We start from the raw sequence: 12,500 nt of genomic DNA, 5'->3' as shown, positions 1-12,500 counted from the left end.
GTATAGTGCGTTGTGTGTTTTGACAAATTGACTTTGAACATAAAACTACATTATTGAAAGTCTAAATAATGACGCGTTTATTGATACTTAAAGAAAATTACTTTACAATAGGCGCTTATGATACCTGAGTGTTGAAAAGGAATTTGAGTGAATTATGATACAAGTTAGTGTGAACAACAGAGCGTCACTACAAGACTCTGCTCTCGGTAAGTACAGCCAATATTTACTCATTTCTGGCCTCAGGAACTCATTTAGGACGCCAAAATAAACCCAGAATTTATACCTTCACTTCCATTGTGTTATAGAATTGCACTTAGTGGAGCCTTTGTCCATAATAAACATAATTAAAACTAATAAATTGGCCTTTACGTCAGAGTACTCATAGTGTATCAAAGAAAACGTCGCGCTGCCCAGGGTAAACTCACATATATTGAAGCGGATAATAATAATAATAATGTAATAATAATAATAACAATAACGATAATAACAATATTAATAATAACGATAATAATAATAATAATAATAATAATAATAATAATAATAATAATAATAATAACTATAATAACAATAATAATGATAATAATAATACTTCCCATCGTTTTTTGCCACATTAATCAGATGATAGATTATTATTCCAACAAATCTGCCTCACTTTGGTTCCAAATGATGACACACAGACGCAGAAAAATAGAATTCCAAGGACTCGTGTTGAATATAATGTAAATTCCGTTAGAGCCACAAGCCTGCCTGATATAATGCAGCCATTTGTCTGTCGGATTAAGATCTGAGTACACCCGCCTCGTGCTTCTTATTTACCAGATATAAGTAACAGTAACACGTAACACAAAAATATACAGCGATACAGGGATAGATAGATAGATATTCTGTAAAAAAGTCTTAGAATTGTATATTGTTTTAATATATACGTAGACAGTGTAGGTATACAAAAAATGTGTATATCTATAATAATATAAACTTTAGAATAATATACTTTACACTACATAGCGAAGACATATACTCAAACTAACCTCACCCCACCTAACCATTTACAACTGGGGGTCAAAGGTCAAGAACCAATGAGGAGCAGGTCAAGACAGGTCACACATTAAAAACCTACTCCAACGTGACTATTTAAGAGGAGTGTGTTGGTTGGTGCTCAGGTGGTCAGGCAGCCTTAATAATGCCTCTGTGAATGGCCTAATTAAGCACCACAATAGAATGGAGGTCTTAGGTAATGAGTTGGTCGTGTTGGTAATTAGATGCCAACGTTGTCTGACTGTCTCTACTAATCCAATTTCGTTTTTTTTTTCTCTGTTATAACCTTCTCCTTGCCTTTCCTGCTGAGGGGGGATATAGAGATAGCTGATGCCTGTCTGGGTGGGTGGGGGTAGGAGATCTCTTAAGTGTTGAAATAAATTGTTCTATCGTTAGCCAATTGTGAAAAAGTTTGACGTCTTGTAGTGAGAGAATTCAACGTAGAAAAATTCGAACACCTCACCTCACCTAACCTAACCTAACCTCACCTCACCTCACCTCACCTCACCTAACCTAACCTAACCTCACCTCACCTAACCTAACCTAACCTCACCTCACCTCACCTCACCTCACCTCACCTCACCTAACCTCTGCTACATTATGTTTGCTAAATATTATCACTTGTGCTAAGTTTAACCTCACTTAACCTTGATATTAAGTTAAATATGAATTATAAATTTAACGAAGGTATAAACAGCTTAAGTGAAGGTTAAAGAATGTGTATTTAAAATGACTCGAGTGCTGGAGGGTGAGGTGGAGTACTGGAGGGTGAGGTGGAGTACTGGAGAGTGAGGTGGAGTACTGGAGGGTGAGGTGGAGTACTGGAGGGTGAGGTGGAGTACTGGAGGGTGAGGTGGGTACTCGTGGGTGAGGTGGTACTGTGGGTGAGGTGGAGTATTGGAGAGTGAGGTGGAGTAATTGAGGTGAGGTGGAGCAATTGGAGGGTGAGGTGGAGTATTGAGGGTGGGGAGGTGGAGCACTGGAGGGTGAGGTGGAGCACTGGAGGGTGAGGTGGAGCATTGGAGGGTGAGGTGGAGCATTGGAGGGTGAGGTGGAGCAGTGGAGGGTGAGGTGGAGCATTAGAGGGTGAGGTGGAGCATTGGAGGGTGAGAGGGAGTACTGGAGGGTGAGGTGGATTACTGGAGGGTGAGGTGGAGTACTGGAGGGTGAGGTGGAGTAGTGTGAAGGAAGAAGGTGAAGAATTGTATCGTATATTTACACCTTGTCTCTGATACCTGGATGACGTCAATGTTTACTTATTAAGGCTGTGAAGAATAATTCCCTCAGTCAGTTAGTCAATCAGTCAGTCAACCAATTAGTCAGTCAGTCGGTCTTCAAATGTGGTCATAGAGCTTATTGGCGCACCTCAATAGCCCTCGGAGTTAAAGTTTTCTCAAAGTATCGCTGCCAGAATAGACTTAACATTACTTGAGATATCATTTGCAACTTAAGTTTATCCTTATTTAAGTGAGAATAGAAACCAATCAGGAACTTCCCGAGTCATTATTATGAGATGAGGACCACTAGAGGGAGGTCGTGTGTGTGTGTGTGTGTGTGTGTGTGTGTGTGTTCTGCATAGCAACTTGGCCAGCATGTAGTTAAGTCATCTCGTGTTGGTGGTCCCATACCATACACAAAATACTAGTTTATATCCGTATGTAGTATAATACTCCTTCATACACACTCATTCACTGTGGCGTTTATACAACAAAATACACCCTCATACACCACCATCTTCATAATAAATAATGCTTGCGCCTCGTGTAACGAGGATGGCCGGCCCAAGGGCCACTTAGGCGTGAATTTGTTTAAGGTGTAGAAGCTGTCGCCAACACAACAACCACGCTCTGAGTTAACGAGTTGCCTGGCCCAATGTTAAGGAATATTCTGAGAAGACCGGACAACTCGCCAACTGCACGGGTTAACCATTACCCCGGAATACGATCCGCAAATCGATTAACATCCAGGTTCCCAATTACTGCTGGGTAGACAGAGGCAAATGGCGCAAAGAAACTTGCCCGTAGTTTCACCCTGCCCGGGGATCGAACCCCGGTCCGCTCTCTTGCGAGGCGACCATACTGACCATTACACCACATACACGCTCATACATTCGCCATACACACTTATACACCCCAACACACTCTCACACACCCCTCACACACCCCTCATACACCCAGGATGTACTCACCCTTGTCGTAAACGTTAGTTGGTACATGGACGGAGGAGAAGTTCTCATTGACAGGGATGCCATCGAAGTGTGTGTTCTCCAGCAGGGTGAGTTTCTTGTACCCATCCAACAGCTCTCCCTTCCTGGCGCTGTCTGCTGGGTAGAATTTGTTGAGTCTCTTGGCGTTGTAATACTCCACCTCTTCCTCCTGTTGGTATTCCTTGTCCAGTGATGCTTCCTCAGCCACGTTCATGATGCGCTGTGGTGGAGAGAAGCGAGGGTGAGTGAGGGAGAGAGGGAGTGAGTGAGTGAGGGAGGGAAGAGGGAGTGTGAGTGAGCGAGGGAAGGGGGAGTGTGAGGGAGTGAGGATATGAGTGTGTGATAGAGAGAGAAGAATGAGCGAGTGAGAGTCTTGAATTTTGGGGGGCCGAAAAATTAATGTTGCTCAAAATCTCATTAATTGTCCTAATAGTCCTGAGGGGTTGAAATTTTTATAATTAATTGTTCTAATTACTATGAGGAGGAGACTTAATTATCTGAGTTTCATCTTTTTGGCCACGTAGCCTTAATTTGTGAATCGATTACTACCTAAACGAAGATTCTGAGCAAACTTAACTTTTCGGTCCCATAAATAACTACAATAGGAATTATAAAGATGATTTAAAACTTTCGGGCGCAAATTAATTAGCCTTTTCAATGTCTTAATTTTTTCTATGTATATTAATTAACACTACTCGAATTATGTTATTTTTAACCCATATCTTCAACCAGCATGAATAGAAAACGAACATTATCATATCAAACTGGCAGTAATATTCTACAAGGTGCTGAAAAAATGCCCCGCATAGCCTCGTGTATATTAGTAGAGGTCGTACTAAATAAGCTTCAAATATCGGTTCTGTTTCTTTCATAGGTCGTACAAAATGGAGCCTTATGCATCATCTACCAGAATTGTAAACATGAGGAAAGAACTCAGGCTGTCATCTCTACGTAATACCATGTTTTGTGTCTAACTTTTGAAGCATAATGGTCCCCAAACTACAGCTCAATCCTGACTATCTCACTAACTTTTCACAAATGATTCTCTATGGGCCGTAGCTTCGTAAGAGTGTCACCGATCTCTTGAAGTTGAACGTGGTCAGTCACTCCAGATGAACCCTTTAATGCCATTCCTCCTTGACTAGAGGAACACTCACCCACAAAAGTCCTGTCGCCTCTCCTCCTGAAACCACGAACCCCCGAGAGATTTAGATTCATGAACCCGAAGCAGTAGACTGAGGCATTATTCTGTCCATAAATGCTTCGGGTTCACAAGTCTGAATCTCTCTGGGGTTCGTTGTTCAAGAAGAGAAAAGGCGACAGGACTTTTGTGGATGACTGTACCAGGTCTTATGAATTACACACACACACTTGTTCCTGCGTTCGTGTGTGCGTGTGCATTTGTACATGGGTGCTTGCATGTGAGTGTGCTTACTTGTGCATGTGTATGTGTGTGTACAAATAACTAAATTCACACCAAGAAAAATAAATCTCTCTCACTCTCGACCCCCGCAAGACAACTTTTCATTCATAACTCTCACCGTGCAGCCACACTACCCCACTACTGGCGGGCCTCTCATTCATCAGCCATCAAGACCATTCCCAGCGAGCTTCCAGAGTAAAGTTAGAACACTCAGGTGGGCGGCGCTACAGCCTTGCCTCTCCCACGTGTTGCCTATAAATAGTGGTGTTGAGAGGGATTTACACCCAAGCGGCTTATTCACTTGCAGACACAAACCATTATTGATGTACACTACACCTTTGTTTTATGTCAATTAGTGGGTGTTGTTGGTGTTGTGGGCTGGTGATTGGCTGTGATGGTAGTTGTTGTTAGTGATTGCGGTTGTTGGTGGATGTTTGGCTGTAGGTGTGTTGTTGTTGTAGTGATTGTGGTGGGTGGTGGTGTTTGAGCACAAAGACAGACCTACAAACAGACATAAACAGACAGACCTACAACAGACAGACCAACAAACAGACAGACCTACAGACAGACAGACCTACAAACAGACAGACCTACAGACAGACAGACCTACAGACAGACAGACCTACAGACAGACAGACCTACAAACAGACAGACCAACAACAGACAGACCTACAAACAGACAGACCTACAAACAGACAGACCTACAAACAGACAGACCAACAAACAGACAGACCTACAGACAGACAGACCTACAAACAGACAGACCTACAGATGGACAGACCCAACAGACAGACCTACAGACAGACAGACCTACAGACAGACAGACCTACAGACAGACAGACCTACAGACAGACAGACCTACAGACAGACAGACCTACAAACAGACAGACCTACAAACAGACAGACCAACAAACAGACAGACCTACAAACAGACAGACGCATAAACAGACAGACCAACAAACAGACAGACCTACAAACAGACAGACCAACAAACAGACAGACCTACAAACAGACAGACCTACAAAAACAGACAGACCTACAAACGGACAGACCTACAAACAGACAGACCTACAAACAGACAGACCAACAAACAGACAGACCAACAAACAGACAGACCTACAAACAGACAGACCTACAGACAGACAGACTCTAAAACAGACAGACCTACAAACAGACAGACCAACAAACAGACAGACCAAAACAGACAGACCACAAACAGACAGCCTACAGACAGACAGACTTTCAAACAGACAGACCAACAACGAGACCTACAGACAGACAGACCTACAGACAGACAGACCAACAAACAGACAGACCAACAAACAGACAGACCTACAGACAGAGGGCCAACAAACAGACAGACCACAGACAGACAGACCTTCAAACGAACCAAACAGCCCAAACGACGACCACAAACAGACAGACCTACAGACAGACAGACCTTCAAACGAGACACACGAAAAACGCAGAGCACAAACAGACAGACACAAACAGACAGACCTACAAACAGACAGACCAACAAACAGACAGACCAACAAACAGACAGACCTACAAACAGACAGACCTACAAACAGACAGACCTACAAACAGACAGACCTACAAACAGACAGACCTACAAACAGACAGACCTACAAACAGACAGACAGACCTACAAACAGACAGACCTACAAACAGACAGTCCTACAAACAGACAGACACAGACAGACAGACCTACAACAGACAGTCCTACAAACAGACAGACCAACAAACAGACAGACCTACAAACAGACAGACCTACAAACAGACAGACCGACAGACCTACAAACAGATACAGAGGTGAGACCAAAAAAAGGTCACCCTCCCGAGGAATCTTTCCATCAGTCAAGACCACAAACTTAGGAATTCCTGAAATAGTTATGGGACTGTTTATCCCCAAGACTTATAGTGCCAGTATAGTGCCTCGATGGTGTCAGTATAGTGCCTCGATGGTGCCAGTATAGTGCCTCGATGGTGTCAGTATAGTGCCTCGATGGTGCCAGTATAGTGCCTCGATGGTAATAGTATACCCTCGATGGTGCCAGTATAGTACCTCGATGGTGCTGTATAGTGCCTCGATAGTGCCAGTATAGTGCCTCGATGGTGTCAGTATAGTGCCTCGATGGTGCCAGTATAGTGCCTCGTTGGTGTCAGTATAGTACCTCGATGGTGTCAGTATAGTGTCTCGATGGTGTCGGTATAGTGCCTCGATGGTGCCAGTATAGTACCTTGATGGTGTCAGTATAGTGCCCTGATGGTGTCAGTATAGTGCCTCGATGGTGTCAGTATAGTGCCTCGTTGGTGTCAGTATAGTGCCTCGTTGGTGTCGGGTATAAAGCCTCGATGGTGTCGGTATAGTGCCCGTTGGTGTCAGTATAGTTCCTCGATGGTGTCAGTATAGTGCCTCGTTGGTGTCTATAGTGCCTCGATGGTGTCAGTAGTGCCCTCGTTGTTAGTATAGTTCCTCGATGGTGTCAGTATAGTGCCTCGTTGGTGTCTATAGTGCCTCGATGGTGTCAGTATAGTGCCTAGTTGGGTCTATAGTGCCTCGATGGTGTCAGTATAGTGCCTCGTTGGTGTCAGTATAGTGCCTCGATGGTGTCAGTATAGTGCCTCGTTGGTGTCAGTATAGCGTCCGATGGTGTCAGTATAGTGCCCGTTGGTGTCAGTATAGTGCCTCGATGGTGTCAGTATAGTTCCTCGATGGTGTCAGTATAGTGCCCTGTTGGTGTCTATAAAATTCGATGGTGCTAGTAGAGTGCCTCGTTGGTGTCAGTATAGTGCCTCGTTGGTGTCAGTATAGTGCCTCGATGGTGTCAGTATAGTTCCTCGATGGTGTCAGTATAGTGCCTCGTTGGTGTCAGTATAGTGCCCGTTGGTGTCAGTATAGTGCCTCGATGGTGTCGGGCATAGTGCCTCGTTGGTGTCAGTATAGTGCCTCGTTGAGTCAGTATAGTGCCTCGTTGGTGTCAGTATAGTGCCTCGTTGGTGTCAGTATAGTGCCTGATAGTGTCAGTATAGTGCCTCGATGGTGTCAGTATAGTGCCTCGATGGTGTCAGTATGTGCCTCGATGGTGTCGGTATAGTGCCTCGTTGGTGTCAGTATAGTGCCTCGTTGGTGTCAGTATAGTGCCTCGATAGTGTCAGTATAGTGCCCCCGATGGTTGTCAGTATAGTGCCTCGATGGCCAATATAGTGCCTCGTTGGTGTCAGTATAGTGCCTCGCTGGTGTCAGTATAGTGCCTCGTTGCTGTCAGTATAGTGCCCTCGTTTGTGTCAGTATAGTGCCTCGGTGCCAGTATAGTGCCTCGATGGTGTCAGTATAGTGCCTCGATGGTGTCAGTATAGTGCCTCGATGGTGTCAGTATAGTGCCTCGATGGTGTCAGTATAGTGCCTCGATGGTGTCAGTATAGTGCCTCGTTGGTGTCAGTATAGTACGTCGATGGTGTTAGTATTGTACCTCGATGGTGTCAGTATAGTGCCTCGATGGTGTCAGTATAGTGCCTCGATGGTGTCAGTATAGTGCCTCCGATGGTGCTAGTAGAGTATAGTGCATTAAAATTCCTGTCTGAAGAGAGAGAGAGAGAGAGAGAGAGAGAGAGAGAGAGAGAGAGAGAGGTAAGATGGACAAAGAGAGAGAAAGAGAGAAATGGTGGATGAGGGGAGACGGAAAGTGGAAAAGAAAGGAAGACTAGAGAGAATGAAAGAGAGAGACAGACAGTTAGAGAGAAGGAAGGAAGACGTGAGCGAGCTATCAGCGTCAACGAGGTCGTTTAGATAACAGCGTAGTTCCTTCTGATACTAACAAGACCTCCCCCTTCCCCTCCCACCCTCCCCCCTCCCCACCCTCCCCCTCCCCACCCTCCCCTTCTCCCCTCCCCACTCTTCTCCCTACCCACCCTTCCCTTCTCCCTCCCCACCCTCCCCTCTCCACCCCTTCTCCTTCCCCACCCTTTCCTTCTCCCTACCCACCCTTCTCCCGCTCTCCCTCCCCACCTCCTCCTCTCCTCTCTTCTCCCCTCCCCTCCCTCCCTCTCCCCTCCCATTCTCCCCTCCTATCCTCCTCTATCCCTCTCCCACCCCTCCTCCCTCTCCAACACCCGTCCCTTACCTCCCCCTACTCCTTCTCCTCTACCCCTCAAAAAATAGGTAGAAATAGGCACGGTTGGTCACAATATCCCATGAGGTAAGAGAATGAGGAAATTGGGTAGAGTCGACGCCCCAGTTTTATGAGCGCATGATTCTCACCCAAATTGACATCCGAGCGACACTATTTTCCTGCCAATTATTTCAGCCCCCCCCCCCCACACCATTTTCGGGATGGAAGCTAGGGGAATTTTTTTGAAGGGGGGGGGGCAGGGGAGGTTTTTAGGGGGATAGGGATAATTCTGGGATTCTTTATTATTTAGGGATTTTTTTTTCCTCGTGGATTTAGGGATAATTAGATGGACTGTTTTAAGAGGAAATGAAAATCTGGGGAATATTTCGTAAATTTGGGGATATTTTAATGGATTCAGTTATTGTACTCAAGGTTCTATGTCATCGTAGTTTCAATAGAACTAAGGTATCGTACTCAAGGGATTCAGGTATTGTAGTTGATTTGGTTAAGGTATCGTACTCAAGGGGTTTAGGTATTGTAGTTGATTTGGTTAAGTTATCGTACTCAAGGGATTTTAGATATTGTACTTGGTGGGACGTCATCGTACTCAAGGAATTAAGTTGTTTTAGATACTGGATGAAGAATTTATTTATTACAACGACAGAAATACTAACGATACACAAAGCCTGTAACGGGGGGTTGAAATTGAACGTTATTGTACCTCTTCATCCTTCATCTTATTTTGGTATCTGAGTTTATATCGTCTCTAGAAACAGAAAGTTGTCGTATCTGTTTATAATCATTATACCGTACTAGGTCCCGAGTCTCAGTGCTTCTTAAGGATAAAATATCATTTCCAAGTTAAGAAATAAAAAACAAAAATGAATTAACTGTCTTTTTTGGCCATACTGTCGACTTAGTTTAATTATTCCTTTCCATCTGTTACGTGAATCATCGACTTTAGTATAATTAACCGTATGTGCAAACCGTTGAGAATCTCTTGTTATTATTCTATAAGTCGTTTCCTATGAGAGACTTTTATACGATACGGAGAATACACAAACCCTTTAGTCCCTCAAAAAAAAAAAAATAAATAATAATCGTACGTTGACAACGGGACTAAAACTTGGCTGCCATCATTTTGGGTAGAAGTTGTTGTACCGCGTGAGTGTCCCTGAGAGATAGGATATAAGAGAACCTCGTATACAACGTTACCTTCACCGCCTCCACCTTAAACTTCATCATGTTGGTGACGTCTCCCGCCATCTCCTTCACGAGCTGTAGGCCATCGTTCTCCAAAATTTTAGCGTGGTTCTCGGCGAAATTCTGGAAAAAGAAGAAAACGGAAGTGAGAATTGGTACTATAGAAAACGGCATATTATATAGGGTAAACGGGAATAAATTTGAAAGACAGCGGAGTATTGTACAGAGTAGATGGGGAAATGTGTAGAAGGTAGGTTTGGTATGCTGTTAATGGGGTAATTTAAAGATAAATGGAGTGAGGTACAGTCCCCTTCACTAGTGCGTTTAATATTGTTTTACTTTGATTCTATAATATTCTTACTATTGTGAGTTTCCTTCTGTTGAACGTAAACAAACACAACGCTGCCACACTGTACAAAACCTGACGAGCCCCTGTAAACGCACTAGTGAAGGGGACTGTACATTAGTAGATGAAAAATGTATAGAAAATGGAGTCTGGTAATCTTGCAGAGCCTAAGAAAACATTAACTATTATCTTCTTTTTTTTCCATTTTTTTTCAGTCTTTCCGAATGACGAATAACAAAATTGATGAAAACCTTAGGACTGATTCCATCCACAAAATCAGATTTAAAAAAATGGAGAAAAAACAGTTTGAGAGATTTTAACCCAACAGATAAATCACAACATATATTTTAAGTTGACATATTTAAGTAGATAAGTGAACTCTCTCTCTCTCTCTCTCTCTCTCTCTCTCTCTCTCTCTCTCTCTAACTTTACATATCCAAAGAGTCACTTTTAAATTAAGTTTATATCAAGTTTATATTAGAGTTGGTGAGGCGAAGTGAACCTGTTATGAGCTTGTATGAAAATCGTGACTGGTGAACGATCCCAGCTCAAGTCAGGTCAGGGAAGTGAAGGTCAGGTCAGGGAAATAAAGGTTAGATCAGGGAAGTGAAGGTCAGATCAGGTCAGTGAAGGTCAGGTTATGGGAAATGAAGGTCAGGGAAGTGGAGGTCAGGTCATGGAAGTGAAGGTCAGGGAAGTGAAGGTCATGTCAGGAAAGTGAAAGTCAGGTCAGGGAAATGAAGGTCAGGTCAGGGAAGTAGAGGTCAGGTCATGGAAGTGAAGGTCAGGGAAGTGAAGGTCATGTCAGGAAGTGAAAGTCAGGTCAGGGAAATGAAGGTCAGGTCAGGGAAGTGAAAGGTCAGGTCAGAAGTGAAGGTCAGGTCATGGAAGTGAAAAGTCAGGAAGAGAAAATGAAGGTAAGGTCAGGGAAATGAAGGTCAGGTCAGGAAAGTGAAGGTCAGGTCATGAAAGTGAAGGTCAGGTCAATGAAGTAAAGGTTAGGTCAGTGAAGTAAAGTTCAAGTCAGTGAAGTGAAGGTCAGGTCAGGGAAATGAAGGTGAGGTCAGGAAAAGTCAGGTCAGGAAAGTGAAGGTCAGGTCTGGGAAGTGAAGGTCAGGTCAGTGAGGTAAAGGTCAGGTCAGGGTAGTAAAGGTCAGGTCAGTGAAGCAAAGGTTAGGTCTGAAGTAAAGGTCAGGTCAGTGAAGCAAAGGTCAGGTCATGTTAGGTCAGGTATTGGGAGACTGTGATTTTATATACATACATGTACACATATACACATACATACAAGTATACAGAAGTTAATGATTATGTATGTATCTATGTACAGTATGTGGCGACCTGTGGTGTAATGGTCAGCATGCTCGCCTCGCAAGCGAGCGGACCCGGGCTCGATCCCCGGACAGGGTGAAACTATGGGCGAGTTTCTTTACGCCATTTGCCTCTGTCTACCCAGCAGTAATTGGGAACCTGACTGTTAATCGATTTACGGATCGTATTCCGGGGTAATGGTTAGCCAGTGCAGTTGGCGAGTTGTCCGGTCTTCTCGGACTATTCCTTGTCACTGGGTCATGCAGCTCGTTAACTCAGGGTGTGGTTGTTGTGTTGGCGACAGCTTCTACACCTTAAACACTGGCCAGTAGCCTGTTAACTCAGGGTGGTTGTTGTGTTGGCGACAGCTTCTACACCTTAAACACTGGGTCACGCAGCTCGTTAACTCAGGGTGGTTGTTGTGTTGGCGACAGCTTTACACCCAACACTGGGTCATGCAGCTCGTTAACTCAGGGTGTGGTTGTTGTGTTGGCGACAGCTTCTACACCTTAAACACTGGGTCATGCAGCTCGTTAACTCAGGTGTGGTTACAGTTGGCGACAGCTTCTACATCTTAAACACTGGGTCATGCAGGCCGTTAACTCAGGGTGTGGCGCTAAAGGGCGACAGCTTCTACACCTTAAACAATTTCACGCCTAGGTGGCCCTCGGGCCGGCCATCCTCGAACACGGGGGCCAACCATTATTCAGTATTATGTGTATGTATGTGAATAAATCTTCCAAATTTCTCCACAAAGGGAAGGCTTATACAACACTATAACAACACTCACTTTGATGTAGATAATTTATGTGAATATTATGGAACCCAAAACCTTATTTCTTAACAGGTCAAGTCCCGAGTGTT

The 12,500-nt window shown here is 44.1% G+C and overlaps 1 protein-coding gene across 1 annotated transcript in view; it reads right to left on the bottom strand.

Annotated features, from left to right (window-relative positions):
- The window catches only part of LOC121866860 (voltage-dependent calcium channel subunit alpha-2/delta-3-like), a 124,317-nt gene that overhangs the window by 108,059 nt on the left and 3,758 nt on the right, over window positions 1-12,500 (bottom strand). The window contains exons 2-3 of the mRNA XM_042366595.1: window positions 9,995-10,105; window positions 3,224-3,461 (exon numbers count right to left, since the gene is read on the bottom strand). Coding sequence (XP_042222529.1) covers window positions 3,224-3,461; window positions 9,995-10,105 — 349 coding nt within the window. The remainder of the gene's footprint in view (window positions 1-3,223; window positions 3,462-9,994; window positions 10,106-12,500) is intronic.

Source organism: Homarus americanus, unplaced genomic scaffold (assembly GCF_018991925.1).
Source record: "Homarus americanus isolate GMGI-L3 unplaced genomic scaffold, GMGI_Hamer_2.0 scaffold29851, whole genome shotgun sequence".
NCBI classification, from domain to species: Eukaryota; Metazoa; Arthropoda; class Malacostraca; order Decapoda; family Nephropidae; genus Homarus; species Homarus americanus.
Note: the sequence above shows the minus strand (reverse complement) of the source record. Positions and strands in the feature narration are given on the sequence as shown.